Below are 21017 nucleotides of genomic sequence, written 5' to 3'. Positions count from 1 at the left end.
AAACCGAATTACAAAAAAAACCCTAGTTTGTCACATTGAAGATCAGAGGAGATTACTTACACTATCTGGCATTCATTTATTGTATTTTTTGTTGACAATCAAAAGCCAGATTTTTATTTCATAAGCTATCAATCAATCACTTTGATGTCGTAATCTAAATTACAATATCTATACCACTAGCATCTCTCACTACCTGTATCCCTATTGTGTCTACATTTGCACTGACACAACACAACGGTTTAATTTGTAGGGGTAGTTGTATTCTGACACACATTTTTGATATTTTGACATATCATTTAGTGGTGGTGGGAGGGGGTGGTTTCCTTACATATTTTGTGTGCCACGTTTACTATACATGTGGGGTTATTAATATTGGTGATCACTGTAAGCACCAGTACTGGACCAATAGCTTTATTTGCTTCTACATCCCACATGATAATGTTGACTGGTTTGAACTTTTCTAAAACTCGGTAAGCTTCAATACCAAGGTAAATACAAACCTTGTTAAACCTTCCACAGGATGCTACACGTCAGAATGTTTTGGGGGATAGGTGACTGCATTATAAAGAACAACTTTACCTACAGAACTTTACAGATAATTATAATACAAGATGATATGGTACTACTCTAGACTTGGCTAACTGGCTTGACACTTGTATGGTCTGGTGAATAACCCTGTTTGCTAGATAGCCAAGTCTCTGGTCCAGTGCTACTCTCAAGTATGTGTCAATGCTCATTAACACACATTTCTGGTACAGATGTATAACCAGTTTAAAGAGAACTCTGTGAAAGAAGTAAAGAGTTGTTACTTAATTATGTAGGATGGATGAGAAACCATTCTATGGCAAATATCAAGGGAAATACTGTTGAAATGACTGAGAATCAACTTTCTCTGTTCACTCAAGAAATAGTTTAATGGAATCTGCTGACATAACACTTAGTGTCCTTCCCCCCACCCCCTGTCACCTGGTGGCAACATACACCCCTCCCCCCACCCCCTGTCACCTGGTGGCAACATACACCCCTCCCCCACCCCCTGTCACCTGGTGGCAACATACACCCCTCCCCCCACCCCCTGTCACCTGGTGGCAACATACACCCCTCCATTACAGGCTTGTAATGAGCAATACTCGATACATGTACAAATGTACACTTGTTAACAACTAAACTTTATACTTAAAAAGTGAAAAATGGAGTAGGTTACAGATGCATGCACTGTTCTTCTCAGTATTTACAAAGTTATTTCTGTTCTTTTACATGAACATTCTCCGGTTTAGCTGTATGGAAATATTCCACCCATGCACCATCAAATACTGAGACGTCATCTTTTCCACATAAGTGTGCTGCCAAAACTAGGCAACAGGCAGACACACCCGATCCACATGTAGCTGTCAGTGGTTTGTTCAAGTGGATTCCATTTTCTTCAAAAAGACTTTTCAGACCTGTTATTGATTTCACTTCTCTTGTCTCTTTATCTAAGATTTTTGGGAAAGGGATATTAACTGATCCAGGGATGTGACCCGGTTTGCAATCTGGAATGGGAAAGGAGAAATACCATTACAAATTAAATGATTTTTTTCCTCTTTCTGAGATTATGTTATTTCCATCGATTACAAATCCACTCCGGAGATGAAGAATAAGCTTAGAAACTTTAGAGCAGACGTTGTTCTTCTAGATATATTATTATTATTATTATTATTATTAAAACTTTATTTCAGGATACACTCCCATATACAAAAAAAACCACAGACAACATACAATACAGACATTAAAAAAACAGTTGAATAAAGGATAGAATATATAGACTCTTCAAAAATACATTAAATTACTATACATTAAAATCATCTTTGAGCGTAAAAAAAGAGTCGTCCGAGAAAACTGCTGAAATTAATACATTATTCTTCACTCTATCAAAAAAACTAAAATTTGCGACTGAGAGCTTGAAATGTTGGATAGTATGTGAAACAAACATACAGCTAGCATTGCAGTCACGTGATGCGAAAACCATAGTTATGATATATAACACAACTATTGAATTATATCAACAATGAAGTAAAACAAATAAATAAATAATAATAATAATAATATTAATATTATAATAATAATAATATTATTATTATTATTATCATTCAAAACAGAACATCGTCATGGGACTTACCTGGCCTTGGTTCGGGATCAACGCCATCAAATCTACCAGCCGATCTGGCATCCATCACCGCAAACTGTTTATCCGAAATATTTTGATCAATGTCTTGGAAGCTCTTTATAACATTGGGACTTAAAGTGGCGCTGAATTTTGCTTCCTCAACTTTGGGTATTTTATCAGTGACTGGGAACCCATCTTTGATCCACTTGGGGAGACCGCCATCAAGTAACGACACGTGTGGATGTCCGAAGATGCGAAACATCCACCAGACCCTTGGTGCCGAAAAAAGACCAAAGTTGTCGTTGTTGTCATACACGACAACATGCGTGTCATTGGTAACTCCTAACTTCCCTACGTAGTCTGCGAAGAACTCGGCACTTGGTAACATGTGTGAAAATTTTGACGTGGTATCAGAGCACTTGTCTATGTCAAAATATAATGCCCCTTTGATATGCTTCGCTGGATACTCTTCTGCAGCATTTCTGTTTGTATTCGGCAAATGCCATGAGGAATCCAGAACTCGGACATTGCCAATGCCTGAAGATAGTTTTTCAGCAAGCCATTTGACGCTAACGAGAGCAGGCACCCTATTCATGTTCGAAGACAGTTACAGAGATAAAGATTTAGAAAACCGGCCTACTGAACACCAGCTGATCGTAAATCGATGGTACCTGTCCCCGGGTACCTGTACGTTGTTGGCGAATGCGATCTGACTGTACTGGACTAGCTTAGCCTACTTTTGGTGACACATCAAATGTGACCTCTGACACAGTGTCAAGGTAAATCGGAAGTGACATCATCATACAAGATCGCCATTTTTCGATTCGTGTAGACTGACCAGAGTCCGCGGATCTCAGAAAATCTGCTTGAATACATCCACTCTTTACTTATAATTGATACGAGACTCTCTTACAACGAAACAGGTACGTATTGACCATATCTTAGATCGTGTTCGGTAGCACAATACATATATTTGATGTATTTATTGCTCACCGGAAGTAGGTACGTAAGTCAGGGAGTTTAACTTATGCTTTTGGTATGTGTGTGTGTCCAGCTTTTTAGTCAAGCAGGCTTTTGTGTGGCATGGCAGTAAAGACATGCTGTCTGAAATTATTTGTTTTGGCGAAAACGTGACATTGAAACATAATATTGTCATCTTATATTATTGATAGCTTCAAGAAAATAACCGAACGCGAAATTCTCCATGAAAGTTCACAATCAACTTGATCAAGTTAGCCATTGATCTTGGTGTGTGGTGGTTTGAGTTTGACACTGACAGCTATGTAAAGGGTGGGGCACTGAGTAAACTCAAATGAGCACAGGAATCAATCTGTATATAAAAAATTAAAATCTGTTGTTGTAGAGTATATTTATACTCAACAGCAATAAATACTAAATTTTTAATACAGATTCATGTTTAGTGCTTGTGCAAATGAAGACATCAGATCTCCCTTGACTTCCATACTATGGCATATCAAATTAAGGTTATGCACATTCTTATGCTTCTAGTGAGATGGCTAGACTTTTTAAAAACAAAACAAAAATACATGCAATTTATTGTAAATGAAAATCACTGAACCAAGGACTCAGCATATATGTTAGTTGAAGAATTACAGAAGCTATAGTATAATATATGTATATGATTTAAAGCTATTAAAAATAAAACAGAACATATTTAATTCAGACAATGCCTGACTTTGACAAATACAAACTTAACATCTTTGTAATATTGTGTTAGATAATTACTGTAATGTTGACACATAGATCTCATTAACGTTTATTTATTTGTATTTCATAGACCAAACAAAGCAGTGATAATGCCAGAATCCCATAGTTTTGGAGAGGACCCCATTAGCTGCCATGCTTTCAATGGTGACAGGACCCGTAAGTAAAGTGGATTGGTTCTTCTACTCAAGTTGTTGCTAGAATTAGAAGCAAACCAGTACAAGGGCTTACTTGTGATGTGTATGTGTATATGCAACAGTTCACAGTGATAGAGAAGGACTAGTGATGTGTTGAAACATGTACCATTGCAAAGTGACATGAAACATACAGTTGAAAGAGTTGTTACAATGTATGCAACAACAAATGATATTGTGTACAGTTTACATTCAACTGAGCATTTCGAAATACTGACTGTGTTATAGCTGGATTTTGTGTACAAGAAAAATAAATAAGCAAAAAATATGGCTCCAGTGCTGGTGAAAAATAACCATGGTTTCATGCATATTTGCAGGCAGGGCTCTTGACCAATCAGAATGTGAGATTGGTGACAGATGAATCATGATGTCTCATTTCCTATGTATAATATAACTTCCAGTCTGTCAGTGTCATGTGTCACTTTATGTGGAGATGGTGGTGTGATATAATCATATATGCCCTTAGATCTTTGTTACTTTTTCACCTCATATGTCATTGATTTTTGCTGAGATCATACTGTTTAGTTGCCTGACTGGTTTTTCTTGTTGGTCAGCTGTAAAATAACAAATATCAACTTGGAAGAAGTTTAGAGGGTTGCTTACTTTATAACAATTATTTATTTATTTATTTATTTATTTATTCGTGGCAGAGCTAGCTATATCACCTAACAACAATGAAGTCCATATCTATAAAAAAGTTGGGAGCAAGTGGGAAAAACTTCATGTTTTGAATGAGGTAAGATTTGCATAAATGGCTTTTCTTCTCATCATAAGTTTTATAAGTGACAATTTGACAGCATTCCCCTTGAAACCTTATATCCATCCAGATCGATTGAACAATGATGTCATCAACTTATAGTTGTGCTGTATAATGTCTTATCAGAACAACCTGGTATATTTCAAAATAAATTTTTACACTTGTCTGAAGTAAAATCCAAAGTATTCACCAAAAAGCTGGTTGTTCATTGGCCTATTTACAATGCTTACAAAATCTGTGATTTTGCTTTGACGCCTCACTAACAGCCTGGTTGTTCATTGGCCTATTTACAATGCTTACAAAATCTGTGATTTTGCTTTGACGCCTCACTAACTGCCTGGTTGTTCATTGGCCTATTTACAATGCTTACAAAATCTGTGATTTTGCTTTGACGCCTCACTAACAGCCTGGTTGTTCATTGGCCTATTTACAATGCTTACAAAATCTGTGATTTTGCTTTGACGCCTCACTAACTGCCTGGTTGTTCATTGGCCTATTTACAATCCTAACGAAATCTGTGATTTTGCTTTGACGCCTCACTAACTGCCTGGTTGTTCATTGGCCTATTTACAATCCTAACGAAATCTGTGATTTTGCTTTGACGCCTCACTAACTGCCTGGTTGTTCATTGGCCTATTTACAATCCTAACGAAATCTGTGATTTTGCTTTGACGCCTCACTAACTGCCTGGTTGTTCATTGGCCTATTTACAATCCTAACGAAATCTGTGATTTTGCTTCAACACCTCACTAACTGCCTGAAATGCTAGTAACAGCTGACTATTAATTTAGCCACACATCCCAATGGCAGTTATCAGCATGTCTGTTTGTAGATATTTACATAACATTTACTATATTTGCATTATAGCCATCTGGCTCATCTCAACAAGGGGGGTGGTTGGGGTGGGGGGGGGGGGGGGGGTTTACTCATTTGACTGTAGCCAATCAGACTGATGTACTTATCACACCCCATTGCAACCAACCAATCAGTTTGAATGCATTTTTTTCAAACCTATCTAGCAAATGATAAGAATACATATATTTTCTTTGTGAAATGTACAAACAATACACATAAAGTAATACAATGTATGTATCATAAAGAGGTGTTAAATAAATGATAATTACAAAAATATATTACAATTCGGGAAGAGTATATTAAAATAGATTATCTCTTTCAAAGTAGTCAAGTTTATTGCCCAATTCTTGTCTTAAAGGCCCATGTTTCAGTTCCATGTTAGATAGGACCATTCATTCTATTGTCAAGAACCACATTATTCTATCACTCTGACTCAGGTGAGTCAACTGGTGTTCTAATCTAACATGGGTTATGAAGTTTCATTTTGTCATGGTTTTACAGTGTCACTGGCCAAATTCACAGAGTGAAGTTTATAACTGTTTGCTATGAAACTTTTTGTTTTTGTATTCACAGCATAGTCAGCGTGTGACAGGCATTGACTGGGCAGCTAGAAGTAATAGAATTGTAACATGTGGAACTGTAAGTTAATAGTAGGACTTCATTATTGCATAATTTTTCTTTCCAAACAAGTGCCAATGTTCCTATTTTTGATATTAATATTAATCAGGATATTTTGTGTAAAGTCAATAAAACATGTGCCAAGCCATTAGTGTGTCAATTAGTGAACATTTTAAAATGATGCATGCACAGTTTTGCATTGAAAGTGAAAGAAGAGAACTTGTGAATGAGTCCTGGAGTATGGTATGGTATGTAAGTCTAATGTACACTAATTGCCTGGCTGTGGGGCTCTAAGTAGACATGTGTCACCTTGCAGGCTGTTATGGAGCAACCCTTTCCCAATACTCATTACTGAAAGCCGAGGGAAATAGTTGCCATATGACAGCATGAGGCCCGGGTAAAATGACATCTACTAGTGCCCGAATAAGGCAAGGCAATAAATGTTTTATAACACATCACATTCCCAGGCATGTATTCTTTCCAAAGTGAAAGAAAATCACCACTAGGACTAGTCTTGTGTGCATGTAGTAGTGCCCTAGGAAAATAGCAAATGACTATTGCCCTCTGTATGCAAATTAAGAATCACTATTGGTCACTAGTCCATACCACATGACAGTGTAAGCCAATCACTGAAGGCTGTATGAAAACAATGTGTTATAATGTACATTAGTACCATAAATATATCAAACACCTGCTGACAATTGTTTCTATATATGCTGCCCATCCAGGATCGTAATGCCTATGTATGGAACTTACAAGGTAATGAATGGAAACCAACTCTAGTAATTTTGCGTATCAACCGTGCTGCCACCTATGTTAAATGGTCTCCAGAAGGTAGGAAAAGAATTCCTTAGATTAAAACTACAATCATTAGCATTTTATTGATTCTTATATTCATGACTCACACTGATTGAAACATTGTAGTGTAGTCAAATGTCACTCTACTGACTACAAAAATGATCATAAATTAAAAAAAAAAAAACGTGTCAAAAAGTATACATATCAGACATGTTGTTACTATTACAAGATGATTAAAGTAATCACACTTTCTTAAGAAACAAGTGATTTTAACTAGTCATGTAAAGCACTGTTATGTCCATTCCTTATAAATCCTTGTCTTTCATTTGATAACACAGAAAACAAATTTGCTGTTGGTAGTGGAGCCCGTCTCATTTCTGTGTGCTACTTTGAAAAAGAGAATGATTGGTAAGTTTGAAATATTTTGCTAACGATGTCCCATTGTTTTCCCCGAGAAGGAATCAAGTGTGTAGAACATTGTTGTAGTTGCTATACACCCTCCTGATGATAAAATGAACCCCCACCCCCCAACCAACAGGGAAACCCCTCTCCATTCTCCTTCAAATATGGTATGAAACCATGTGTAGTATGATGGTAGAATGGTTAGAGTGGCCGACTTGGAATCTGCAGTTTGCTGGTTTGAGCCCCGCCACTGACATTTGTTTCTTTGGCAAGATGTGAACCATAACTGTGCCTCAGTCAACCCAGCTGTATAATTGGGGACCTGGTAGGATAGAAGTTGCAATGTGAATGCTTTAATCCAATGTGCTTATAGAGGCTGCAATGGATTTATACTCCCCAGGGAGTTGTTGAAGTATAAAGGGCTGTTGTGTCAGTATAGATCTGTGTCAGGGGTAATAAAAGTGCTTTGAGTGCAGTGTGAGAAAGCACAATATGAAAACAAAGGCTACAATGGATTGTATGATCCCCAGGGAGTTGAAGTAAAGGGCTGTTGTGCTTCTATAGATCCATGCCAGAGGTAATAATTGTAAAGTGCTTTGAACACAGAGTGGGAAAGCACTATATAAAAATATTATGAAACCAACCTCAAGACCAGGAGGTGCTAGAGGTCTGTGAACCTATATTTTGGTAGTATATACATGTATGTATAGAGCTCAGTCCACATGATTGTGATCAGTTTTAATTCTCTGGTTCTTCTGTGATGTAGGTGGGTGAGCAAGCATATAAAGAAGCCTATAAGATCTACAGTGACCAGCCTTGACTGGCATCCCAACAACATTCTACTTGCTGCTGGATCCACTGACTTCAAAGCAAGGTAAGGATATAGTTCGCTTTCTCTGTGTATTGGGAAAATAGATTTGCTGTATAGGAGAATGCCATTCCCGGAAATAAAGGTGTTATCATAAACTTTCGGTTCTGGAGGGTCGTTTCATAATTTCATTGCACAGATATTACACAGTATGCATATTCATCTAATACATATTCATGTCTGCTAAGACCCATGAGGCCCAGTGAAAGAACAGTAGAGGAAAGAGAGTTTCAATATTGCAGTTCTTGACAATTGCACAAAATTGATGTGATATGTGATGTGAAACCATGTAATTAGTTCCAGGGCACCCTCTAGAGGGCGACCTGGAACTAGTGTTTTACTAAGGGTTCTTACTTTCTACCCACTTCCGGTTTACAACTCTATAGGGGTCTCCACGCAGTTTTCTTCCGGGTTTCCCAGCATGCATTGCACAAATTAGATGTGATATGTGATGTGACATCATGTAATTACTCCCCAAAATTTCACAGTACATGAAAATACCTATATTACCTGGAGTGGTGTCCAATTTGTTGCCTTGAATCAATCAATTTAGCAATGTTTACATAACACTGAAATTAAAAGCATTTCATCAGTGATGATTGATTTTAAGCAACCCTGTACATGTATGTGTTTGTAAGTAAATGTGATTCCTGTTCTGCTGATTACCTGGCAGATGTTCTTAAAGGTAGAGAGTTCTAGAATTGGACATTCTTTCATTTCATAATTTTATGTCTTGTTGGAGAACTGCTTTCTTTTCTCTCATTGAAATTAATCCACAGAGAGCTTTTAAGTCTTGTGACTTATCAATAGTCTCTTGTACAGTGTAACTTGAGTAGTTTTTCTAACTCTGTGTGTTGTATGTTGCATGTTTTATAGGGTATTCTCTGCATACATCAAGGAAGTAGAAGCCAAGCCAACAGCAACTTCATGGGGTCAAAAAATGACATTTGGATGTGTGATGTTTGAGTATGGTGGTGGAGGTAAGTGATATACAAATCTTCAGAATTGGAGTTTTGACTCATTATGTATGTATTTATCTGGGTATTATATTCTTCATACGTACTGGGTAGATTTAGACTGAAAGATCAGCTATTGTGGGCACTCTTCTAACCCTTCTACAGATGTCTAAAGGAGAGAGCTGTGGGATTGCTGTTCTGCAACAAAATGTTCTTGCATCCAATCATATCACTCCATTCAGTTTATTGACAGTTACATTCTGTATGTTCACACCCACACTGCACATGGTGTGCAGGTTCAAAATCAGCAGATATCTCTCAGACATGTATTTATAGATATTTATGTTTGGCCCCTATAAATAGGAGATGATGCGACATATCAGCAATAAATTTACATGTAATGATGTATATCAGATGCCTGTTGGCAACAGTAGGCATTCTTTTGCTTTGATTCCACTCTGCTATCCTACAGTGTGCCTACAGTTGTGAGGGAGTGGATGATAAGGATACATGGTGATGTATTTACTAGTCAAACTTACGAAGTTTATGTAACTTAGAGTAATATTTGCTATTTTGTCATAGGTGGTTGGGTACACGGTGTCAGCTTCTCTGAGAGTGGTAACAAGTTAGCCTGGGTCAGTCATGACAGCTGTGTACATGTAGTAGATGCTGCTCAGGAGAAAACTGTATCTGTGGTGAAAACTGAATTCCTACCATTCCTGGCTTGTAGTTGGATCACTGATAACAGTATAGTTGCAGTGGTAAGTGTTCATTGTTGTTTTGAATTGCCCTATCCATTCAACCTATCCCTCGCTACCTAAATACTGACACACTCAGTCATTCATGAACCCTTCACCACCGTTATTACCTACCAACCCACCTAGCCAGTCATAAACAAACCCTTCTCTCTCCCTTACTACATGCCTACCTACCCACCCACCTACATGTAGTCACTCAGTCATGAACGCATCAACCAGCCCTTCTCCTCCCAATCCACCCTCCTCCCCTGTAACCCTCATACTGCCTACTTACCAACCCATTTACTCACTCTTGAACCTATCAGCCCACCCTTACTTCCTACCCTCTTTCCAAGTTCCCTCCTACGCACCTACCTCTCTCCTCGCCCATGGACATAGGCTATCAACATACATTATCAACTTCATCATTACCTACTATATACCTACTTAACAAACTAACTGTCTCCTTCTAATCACTTTCTTACTTACTATTCTGCATTTTAATGATTTTATGTTGCTATTTGTAGGGTCATGACTGTAACCCCCTTCTATTCTGTCAAGATGGCCAAGGAAATATTTCATTTGTCAACAAGTTAGATACTAAGGGAAGTGGTAAAGTAGCAGGCAACAAGAGGTGGGTAACCAGAAAAGGGCAAAGTCACTGTGTATTTCATTTAGTAGAATACTCAGTTCACTCCTCTATACAACCTAATTTATTAGAAAGTTTGAAGCAGGACAATTGATGATTATTCTAGTTCTATCAATCTAATAAAAAACTGCATCAGATGTGATATCCAGGTTGTAAGAAATACAAAATATTTGCAGGGAAAGAATATAGTTGTTGGATTTTTTTGCAAAGTTACAGTACTTACTGATCATAATTTTTTTAGCTAGAAATGTCACAAATGTAATAACACAGTATTTACATGAAGGTAATTGAAAATCTATACATCTTAGTTTTGTTGGCATTCTTAAAATAGAAATGTGTGAAATCTCTGTGTACAAGTCATGGAAAATACTTGTGATTATTAGTTTCATAACTTTAAAAAAAAAGTATACTGTAGTCGTAGTTCGTATGTTTTTTGATGCTGGATTTATTTCAGCTGAATATGCACAGAAACATAAAAATAAGTCCTGCTAACATACTATAAGTTGATATTTCTATATTCAGCTGTTGTAAAAAGTGTCAACAACAGTTTCACTGAGTGCAACTTGCTGACAGAATGAGAATATTTACCAGTAGTGTCTACTTTCCCCTTGCAATCCTAAATAACCATTTTCCCAATTTTTTCATACGCCAAGATAAATGATTACAATACTATCACTTATAGTGTGGCATGACGTCTACTTCTTTATTATGATAGTATCAGAAATGTTCTGAAATTAAAACAGTGAATTCAAGCAGATATATGTGGTTTATTTATCAATGTGTTATTGCAGTGCTATGATGTTGTTCAGAGATCTTGATAAGAGAGCTACCACCGAGTCCAGGGGTACTGAACAGTCTACAGTACATCAGAACACTATCTCGTAAGTATAGCTGTCAAGTTCATGATTTATGAAAAATGGTATTTTTTTTACAATATTATGCATCTCAAAGTTTTCCACCAGTCAGTTTTAATCAAGTGTATTTAGAACTTGAACTGTTACTCAAACAAAAGTCATGTCTTCTTTTTGAAATAAGTCCAGGGAAAGGTGTTTTGCCAGACAAAGACAGTTATAGTGCGCAAATATAAAGACTGGTCAAATAGTAGAAAACATTGATACATTAGAAGCAGTGTGCCCTCTGAACCAATTTGACACACAGTAGTATCTCGTGACCCACAAACATTTGGTGGTCTTTGTACATGTATCTCTTACTGTGTGGTAATTTTCTCATTTTGAGCCACACTAAAAATTGTGTTTATCATTAGAGGACACACTGATGAGAAGTGTAAATCCAAGCTGTAGAAAGGAGTACATGTATAATTTTCTATTCTGATTTTTTTCTGAGCAAGTTGATCATACTGATTTTGTTTATTTTAGTGAACTATCTATCTATTCTGGTCCCAAGGGAAATGCCTCCAAGTTCTGTACCACTGGTGTAGATGGCAAACTAGTTATTTGGGACATCAGGGTATGTACTTGTTCTTATGTTATATGTATATGATATTATTCCCAGTGTTCAATTAATCAGTCAATCAATTAATCAAATTTCAATAATGCCAATCTCCAGAGCAAAGTTCTGTTCAGTAGCACTGAATGGCTAAAGCACACTTTTGAAACAATCCAGGCTGGAGGCTTGACGAATGTCAATTGGCAAAGAGTTTCTTAGTGTGGGAGCAATATGCGAGAATGAACAATCTCCATGGGTGATTTGTCTGTTATTTGCTGTTGTAAATAGATTCTTGTTTGTAAAACATAGAGTGCAACTCGGTGTGTATGGCTGGAGAAGATCACAAATGTACTCTAGAGTTAAACCGTAGAGAGCTTTATAATTATCTTGCAGTAAAATTTTGTAATCAATCCTGAAATGTTCTGATATAAAGTTTGTTGTAAGGAAACAAGGACATTGTAGTGGACTATTCCATTGCTTCAAACATATTAATGGAATATCTCTACCAATTTAATCATATGGGTTGAGTGATCACAAGAAAGTTCATAACAAAGAATCTTTCAGTCTGTTGTGCCCTTTAAGCTACTTTGATGTGACTTTTACTCTCATAAATGTTGTTGTGTCTTTCTGTTATAAAATCTGCCTGTGGAACAACCAAACTTTCAAACTGTTCTTTTGCACTAGAGTGTACCTACATTTATAACCTTTCTGAACTCGGCTGTTGGAAGTAACTTAATGTACCAGTACAACACATCTCCACATCAGTGATGTATATCAGTAGTCATGTGTATTACCAATCATTACATTGGTTGATTTCACTTTCTTTTCTTATTTCAGTCCTTGGAGTCTGCCATTGCTGGTTTACGCATTGCATAATCAATTCTACATGGTGCTGGAGACGACAGACCTAAATGAGGACTAGAGGAAAAATACAGAACACTGAAATTTGTTGACGTAGATCAAATTTTAATATCTTAAAGAATACTATTTCATTAATAGAGTTGTGTGATTGTTTATGTTGCTGCATTCTCTTTTAACTACAAAAAAATTGTGAATGAAAATCTTGATAAGATTGGCCAGCATTGATGCAAGGATCATTCTCTTTTGTACCTTTGCAAGATTGCATTTTGGTATACCAATCCTGACATGTTATCATTTTAATGTCAAATATTAGGGAGTTTGGTTGAGGCATCTCAATTTGTATAGGTATCCCTGATTGGGGGAATGGGGATGGCGTAGTATGATACAAGTAGCCCATACTTTTTGTGATCAAACAAAGCTGACATGCATTTTTAGCTACACACGAATTTTTGCGATTAATTTATCTTGGCAGTGAACAGATTTGCCCCAAATTTAAGATCAAGAATATATTATATTACAGTGGAAAGATCAATACTGCCTCAGAGCTAAGTTTATATTTATATAATGCATTTGCTCTGGATGTCAATCTCTTGTCATTTCTCTAATATGTAACCACCAATGTTACGATGTCTTGGAAAATATGATCTCTTATATTTACACATTAACAATATGTCCCGTTAGAGAGCTGAAAATGTATGTGGCAGATATTTATAGAAGTACCAACAGTATCAAATGCACACCTGAAGATTCACACTTTAAAATGCATTGTTGGCATCTTGATATAATGCTGGGGTTACCAATATATTAGAAAAAGATCACCCTGGAATATTGCAAAAGTTACTCTGCTTAGTACAGAACGGAACACCATGCTGCATCTGTGAAATTTGTACACATAATCAAACCTTCTACATACCCACCAAGACATTTTGCATATTGTCTTTTGTAGCAAATAGGAAACAAGAAAACGTTCTATAAACTTCCACATATCATTGGCCAGTATAAGAATTGTGTAGTTTAATTGAAAAAATTTTTTTGGAAAGTAGATAATAAATCAGAGATTTTTGGTTTGCAATCTTATGTTAGACATTCCATGGTTTGTTTGTTTTGTATCAATAAGTCAATAAAAAGAGACTCACTTGGTCTATCACCGTCTCTTGTATTCGTTTTTGAGTGCACTGTGGTATAATTGATAGGGCTCAATATGGGCGTTTCATTGTGAGATATTCTGAAATCATGCCAACATCTAAAACACGTTGAAGCATGTCTAGCAATTGGTAAATCTCTCACCAGGAATTCAGGTATATTAATAGACTTTACATGTTTTATATCAATATTAATCAGACCACAGTTTTGGGCTACCCAGCTTTGTGATGCATACTGTGCCAGTGCCAATGTATTTCTAGAAGTTTTAGAATGCATTTTGCAAGGCTAAAATAGGGCCACAAATACACTGTGCTATCTGGAAATGGATGTAAGAACACATAGTATCTTAAATACATGTAGTGTGACGAGAGCACTATTTTTATTAGAAATGAATGGGACAACAGGGAACTTATCAAATACATAAGAATACAAATACTGTACACTGGTATTGGTGTGTTGCCATGCATGTGTGTTTACAGTGGGTCTTGTAACACACTTGGTGTACAGGGGTTATATATTACTTCACATGGCAAGGAGAATTAGGTCTGAAAATGTTTTCTTCATTTTATCCCAGGAAACCAAGAGTTATATAAAGGTCTTCGACTTGATTTTTCTCTGAATGAAAACAAATATTCGAGAATAGTGACAAGTTTTTTAAAGATGTTATAAATAATCGCAATTTTAGCCTACATTTCAAGTATGTAAGGGTCCCAAAATTGACAAAGTGAGCGTAAAAGTGCTCATGGCAAAGTGGGTGCCGAACTGCACGTGGAAGTACTCAATCCCAGACTGTCAGGGCCAAGGTCCAATCGGAGCCTTTAAAAATATGCTATTCCCCGACTGATTTGTGAATAGTATTAGGTAATTCACTGAAATGTAGGACTATGGTGGTGGGTGGTTATATTTTTGGAGATACATAAGTCCATAGCAGTCTAGGTGTGACAAAAATGAGAAGTATTCCCTGTTGTAACATATACCCTAGACGTAGGAGAGAGTTGCCAACGTCTATGCATATACAGGTCTATTTTAAGTCAAGCATGCATAGATGTGATCAGCAGAATGATTACAAAATTATATACTCCCAACTTCTAATCACACACAGTACATGATATTAAACCAATACTTATAGTACCCTCCAAAGCAAATTACTGGCGTGACTGTATGTCTAGGTATTAAAATGATGATTTTCGAAATGTTCATACTGCAAAAGTTTACATTTCTCAAGTGATGAGTAAAATATAGTTAAACACTCACACCGCCAAGCTACTGGAAAACTAACATTTATGCTCTTTCTCCAAAGCGCACTATAAATGTTACTTTTCAAGTTTCATGTAGGCGATTGGAAAGTATCAGTACGGATTGCCTTTGTCGTCACGAGGTGCAATGGAGACGAATGTCTGGTAAGCATATTCCAAAAATTCTTCGTGTAGGTCTGTTGGTATGTAATCTAGTTGTCCAAGGAGTGGTTTGATGAAAGCTGGATAGAAAGAATGAAAACACTAAGTTAAAGATCTAGTTACAGAGATCGTCTATTAAAAAAATACTGCCAATGGCGTTGTAGCACAACTGTACAGTTTTCAAAATGTTTATCCATATGCTAGTCCATGCTAACAATAGGTGTTCATTTGCTGAATGACTATCCAGTTGCCTATCCAACCATGCTGCTATCTTTACGATATATGCTATCATTTGGCTGTTGCTATGGGCATGGTCTTGTTGCTAGGCACATTTGCATACATTTTTTGAATGTTTATTCATTTGTCTTTCTATTCATGTTGTTATCTTTGCAATATACGTGATTATTTGGCTGTTGCTATGGGCGTGGTCTTGTTGCTAGGCAAATTTACATAATTTTTGGAATGTTTATTCAATTGTCTATTAAACCCTGTTATATTTGTGAAATACACGACCGTTTGGCTGTTGCTATGGGCGTGGTCATGGTTGCTAGGGTATTTGCATAAATTTTTTGAATGTTCACTCACTTGCCTACCAGATGATGTTGTTATTTGACCAAAATATACTGCCATTTGGTTGATGCCAAGGGCGTGGTCATGGTTGCTAGGGCCAATTTTGTCAAAATGTTTTGAAGAAAATCTGCAGAATAACACTTTCAGAACCATCTCACCAAGTTTCAGACTCATTGACCAAGTACTTTTTGAGATATAAGTTTTTGACCAAAAATGAACATTCTTACACCTAATTTGCATATCACTCATGGAATCATTGTATGCTTAATATTTCTTTGTCCATACATCCCTAGATGCATTCCCGTTTAATTTCAACCCAATCTGCTCAGTAGTTTTGGCATTATAGATTTTTAACCAAAAAGACACATTTTTAGCCCTAATTTGCATATCACTGATGGAATCATCCCGTCATGGACAAATCTTACTTTACACCCCCTTAAGAATGTTCCCACCAAATTTCGCACCAATCTGCCCAGTAATTTCTGTGTTTAAGTTTTTTGACCAAAAATCACATTTTTTGACCCAAATCACACACCTGTGATGCGATCATTTTGATTTGAACAATTTCCCAACTAGACACCCAAGGTAATGGACCCACCAAATATCATGGCAATCGGTTCAACAGTTTTTGACTTTAAGTTCTTTACACACACACACACACACACACACACACACACACACACACACACACACACACACACACACACACACACACACACACACACACACAGACGCCGGGCGATCCCTATAGCACTACTGAACCTCAGTTCAGTTGTGCTAAAAAGTTGTGTTTAACTATCAATTAAATCTTCGAACAAATTTCTGTAGATTCTATAACTTTCAAAACGAATTTTAAGAGTTCTTGGCGTACGATACTCAAACATATTCAAAAACATTTCAGCCATGATGTGGAGTTTGTGCAGATTGTACCAAAATCAATTATGAAAGATGTCCAAGTGTATTTGATAGAATATTAAGCTCAGTACATATTACGAAACACCTTCCACAATGGATGTAGTGTTGTACAAACATTCCGGTAATATTACTCGGGAAATTCACAGACCCTGCACGAAAGGGTTCGTATCATTCTCGCAAACCAGAGCTATTATTTCTTCGAAATAAAACAGTAGGGACCGGCTCGTTAAGAACGGGACTGTAAAACGGTTGTTGTTTGTGGCAATGGGTTCGTATAGGGTCTATGGAAAATTTCTGAATTACGCTTATACAGTCGCATTACCTGTGAAGCTTTTAGACAATGTCTTAAATAAATACTGTAACAATTAAACTTGGGGGGTTACCTCTTCTGTTAATGTAACCCTCCTTCAATGTTACTCTCTCTCGCCACTCCGTACACGGGATCGACTTGGACTTTTAGGGAATAAGCTCAGACTACACACAGTGTTTAAAGATCTACACTGGAAATCAAGGCAAACACCCAGCATAGTGCCTCGTTCATTGACTTCCCGCGAAGCCAAGTTTTCCTTACCAAGAAGTGAGTGCCTGTCAGTTCCAAGTGTCCTTTATTGTGACGTCCGTAAAGTCTAAATTTACATAACGCATGGCCAATGGCCAAATAATTATTTCTGGGCGTTATCATGCCCTAAAAGTATTCTCAAAACATTGATGAATGATCACTATGAATCCTAGATATTTATGAAATGCAGACTGTCGTCTCATGTATTCGAGTATGCTTGGAATCCTGTGTGGTCTGAATCCGATAACCTTGAGACAGTCTATTGACCTTTCAGTCAAACTAGGACATGCGATGTTGTTAAAATATTAAGTTTACTGAAAATATAAATATGTCATCTGTGACAATACAATGAACACATTCTTTATTGTCACAGTTTTGTGGATATAAACTCAAGCTGAAATCTTACCTTTATGTTTTTCTCGTGTGTCAAACTGGACACGATGAATGGTAACGTAACTTTTATCTAATTTAAAACCACATCGTTTCATTGTATCGTTGGCATCATCCAAAGTACCGGAGAATGGATATGTATTGTCCCTGAAGTTCTATAAGATAAGAGAGTATCTCCATTATAGGGAGATTCAGTTTCACGAGAGAGAGAGAGAGAGAGAGAGAGAGAGAGAGAGAGAGAGAGAGAGAGAGAGAGAGAGAGAGAGAGAGAGAGAGAGAGAATTTGCGCATTATGTATTTTGCCTGTCTGTACTCTCAGACTGTAAGATACCCTTCTACATAGGAACATGTGCAGAGAACATTTTAATCTTGAGATTATCTGTTGTTCATCAGTTTACAGACTAAAAACACCAGATTTGATTGATTGAAAGAAAGTTACATATGTTTTAATACCTGTAGATACTGTTTCCACTTAGGATGGTTTTTGCAGTGGTCACTAACGATAGTACGGGTAATTTGATTTCCTCCCATTGTAAATAAACAGACAAAACTACCCTTGGGTTTTAAACTCCATTGTACAGTACGCAATGTCTTCTCTTTGTCTTCTATCCAGTGGAGGACTGCATTTGAAAAAACTTTCGTAAAATAATTCCCAAATTCTGAACAGGTTTCTGTAAGCTTGGTAGCATCAGACACGATATATTGGACTTTGCTTGGAAGAGAGTTATTCTGCCTTGCAATGTTGATAGCCTCAACAGATACATCGACACCTGTTTTGAATAGGTTAACTTTAGGTTATACTGAAATATTACAACATATCGAAGACAATGTATAATTGCATATATATTACCAGAGTTGGCTTCAACATCTACAACCAGTTATAAACTGAATGACTTCCTCATGGGGAAAAAGCAAGCTTTTAGACTGCTGGCCCTACAGGTAATGTCGAAATGCAAAATTCTGAGCTACTTTACAATTATCCCTTACATTTGAGCTCAGCTCATGTTTGGTGGTCTGAGATTTATTGAGATCCACAGACAGACAGACAGACAGACAGACAGACAGACAGCTACAGACTAATTCAATGTGCAATGGTAATCGGGTGCATGTCATGAAAATAATCGTTGTAGAACGTGGTCACCAGATAATACGACGTTTTGCATGTTACAGTAACCTTAGGCTGGGATCAGAATTTACGGCTGGGGAGAAATTATTTTGGTCAAATATAAAAACAAATCATGCTAGTGGTAAAGCCAGCCAGTAGACACTTCAGTTAGACAAAGTCTATCCATCTGAACAGGTGAAACATAAACCTTGGTTGTGTAACAAAACTATGTATTACTCTGAAAGTAAACTAAAGTAATATAAACTGCTCGACTTTTGACGTAAATTACGCGCCCATATAGTCCTGCTTGCATGCGGAGTAATCCGGGACTCGATTCTGACAATTGTCCAGAGTCAAGTCAGTAATACAGACTCGTGCACCGTCATGGAAGCAGGACTACGCGCCATAGTACTACTCGTCCGCATCCCTTAATTGTACCTTTTACTGCTTTGACGTTTTCTTTCGCTGCTATCATCCTTGTCAATTCTCCGGTCCCACATCCAAGATCCAAAACAATATCATCCTCCTTCCATTCATTCTCCCAAAAAGATAGCAGCTCTAGTCCTCCACCGTGCTGTATTTCTCTGTTCTTTGAATAATGACTCCAGTACATACTATTCATGGCGATGTTTTGGTGGTCTCAGCTTAAACCCATCATCCCTTGCATCAATCTGATTAAAATCTGATGTGGTGAAAGCCCAAGCGGCTAGATGCCTTTATTTACCTCTATTCCCATCGTTTCATGACGTTTGTTTTGTTCCGAGTGATCACCGCCTTCTCACATCTGACAATCCCATATTGTAAGGTTTTCACAACCAATCAGCACGCTTCAATTTCTCCCGTGTGTGCAGCTGTCAACGTAACGCTCATCCTGATTGGCCAATCGAAAGCGCGAGATTCAAACGCGATTGTCTATTACACAGGTTCAGATGTGAGGCAGCGATCACTTGGAACAAAACAAATGACACAAAATGAAATATCTAGCCGCTTTTACCACTGTGACATCAGATTTTAATCAGATTGCCCTTGCATGACACTTTGAAATCAGCGGGTCTTATTATTATTAGCGTGAAAATGACAAAATAGAATGGAGAATGGTCAATTGCGATTATCATTTTAACATCTGTTAACCCCGTCCTCTTTCTCTCTCGTTCGCTAAAGATCCCCTCTTATATATACACGTCCAGTATATTATATACCATATAAATAATGTGTCACATATATGGAACGCCAACAGTGTCTTATATAGTACACATATCACTTTTCAATATACATATCTTCAAAATATATATATCTTTTCAATATACATATATCACTCTTCAATATACATATATCACTCTTCAATATACATATATCACTCTTCAGTATACATATATCGCTTTCCAATATACATATATCACTCTTCAATGTACATATATCACTCTTCAGTATACATATATCACTTTTCAATATACATATATCACTCTTCATTATACATATATCGCTTTTCAATATACATATATCACTCTTCAATATACATATATCACTTTCCAATATACATATATCACTCTTCAATGTACATATATCACTTTCCAATATACATATATCACTCTGCAATGTACATATATCACTTTCCAATATACATATATCACTCTTCAGTATACATATATCGCTTTCCAATATACATATATCACTCTTCAATGTACATATATCACTCTTCAGTATACATATATCGCTTTTCAATATACATATATCACTCTTCAATATACATATATCACTCTTCAGTATACATATATCGCTTTCCAATATACATATATCACTCTTCAATATACATATATCACTCTTCAGTATACATATATCGCTCTTCAATATACATATATCACTCTTCAGTATACATATATCGCTTTCCAATATACATATATCACTCTTCAATATACATATATCACT

At 36.8% G+C, this 21017-nt stretch overlaps 3 protein-coding genes across 3 annotated transcripts; 1 reads left to right on the top strand and 2 right to left on the bottom strand.

Annotated features, from left to right (window-relative positions):
- Positions 1-1087: 1087 nt before the first annotated feature.
- Positions 1088-2883, bottom strand: LOC144435791 (3-mercaptopyruvate sulfurtransferase-like). Its single transcript, XM_078124414.1, has 2 exons — positions 2159-2883; positions 1088-1532 (listed from the first exon to the last, which is right to left on the bottom strand). Exons 1-2 carry the CDS (start codon positions 2739-2741, stop codon positions 1240-1242), a joined length of 876 nt encoding a protein of 291 aa, XP_077980540.1. The 5' UTR covers positions 2742-2883; the 3' UTR covers positions 1088-1239.
- Positions 2884-2932: 49 nt separating this feature from the next.
- LOC144435077 (actin-related protein 2/3 complex subunit 1A-like) lies at positions 2933-14140 on the top strand. The gene is made up of 13 exons (XM_078123625.1): positions 2933-3069; positions 3945-4030; positions 4716-4801; positions 6251-6316; positions 7024-7129; positions 7432-7501; positions 8262-8369; positions 9240-9343; positions 9902-10080; positions 10584-10690; positions 11497-11586; positions 12082-12172; positions 12989-14140. Exons 2-13 carry the CDS (start codon positions 3964-3966, stop codon positions 13025-13027), a joined length of 1113 nt encoding a protein of 370 aa, XP_077979751.1. The 5' UTR covers positions 2933-3069; positions 3945-3963; the 3' UTR covers positions 13028-14140.
- Positions 14141-15174: 1034 nt separating this feature from the next.
- LOC144434855 (juvenile hormone acid O-methyltransferase-like) lies at positions 15175-19713 on the bottom strand. Its single transcript, XM_078123368.1, has 4 exons — positions 19530-19713; positions 18440-18756; positions 18003-18141; positions 15175-15632 (listed from the first exon to the last, which is right to left on the bottom strand). The coding sequence occupies exons 1-4, from the start codon at positions 19711-19713 to the stop codon at positions 15505-15507; spliced, it is 768 nt and encodes a 255-aa protein (XP_077979494.1). The 3' UTR covers positions 15175-15504.
- Between the last annotated feature and the right edge of the window lie 1304 nt (positions 19714-21017).

The sequence above is a fragment of the Glandiceps talaboti genome, chromosome 5, assembly GCF_964340395.1.
Source record: "Glandiceps talaboti chromosome 5, keGlaTala1.1, whole genome shotgun sequence".
In the NCBI taxonomy this organism is placed as follows: Eukaryota; Metazoa; Hemichordata; class Enteropneusta; family Spengelidae; genus Glandiceps; species Glandiceps talaboti.
The sequence above is the reverse complement of the archived record's forward strand: the minus strand, read 5'-3'. Positions and strand labels throughout refer to the sequence as shown.

Bases quoted from the DNA above. Each gene is read 5' to 3' on its own strand.
- LOC144435791 (XM_078124414.1), bottom strand. From the start codon at position 2,741: ATGAATAGGGTGCCTGCTCTCGTTAGCGTCAAATGGCTTGCTGAAAAA. The intron at 1,533-2,158 runs GTAAGTCCCATG...TTCCCATTCCAG, and splicing joins TGATCCCGAACCAAGGCCAG to ATTGCAAACCGGGTCACATC.
- LOC144435077 (XM_078123625.1), top strand. From the start codon at position 3,964: ATGCCAGAATCCCATAGTTTTGGAGAGGACCCCATTAGCTGCCATGCT. The intron at 7,502-8,261 runs GTAAGTTTGAAA...TCTGTGATGTAG, and splicing joins TTTGAAAAAGAGAATGATTG to GTGGGTGAGCAAGCATATAA. The intron at 12,173-12,988 runs GTATGTACTTGT...TTCTTATTTCAG, and splicing joins TAGTTATTTGGGACATCAGG to TCCTTGGAGTCTGCCATTGC.
- LOC144434855 (XM_078123368.1), bottom strand. From the start codon at position 19,713: ATGAATAGTATGTACTGGAGTCATTATTCAAAGAACAGAGAAATACAG. The intron at 18,757-19,529 runs GTACAATTAAGG...TATTCAAAACAG, and splicing joins AAACGTCAAAGCAGTAAAAG to GTGTCGATGTATCTGTTGAG. The intron at 18,142-18,439 runs GTATTAAAACAT...CTTATCTTATAG, and splicing joins AGTGGAAACAGTATCTACAG to AACTTCAGGGACAATACATA.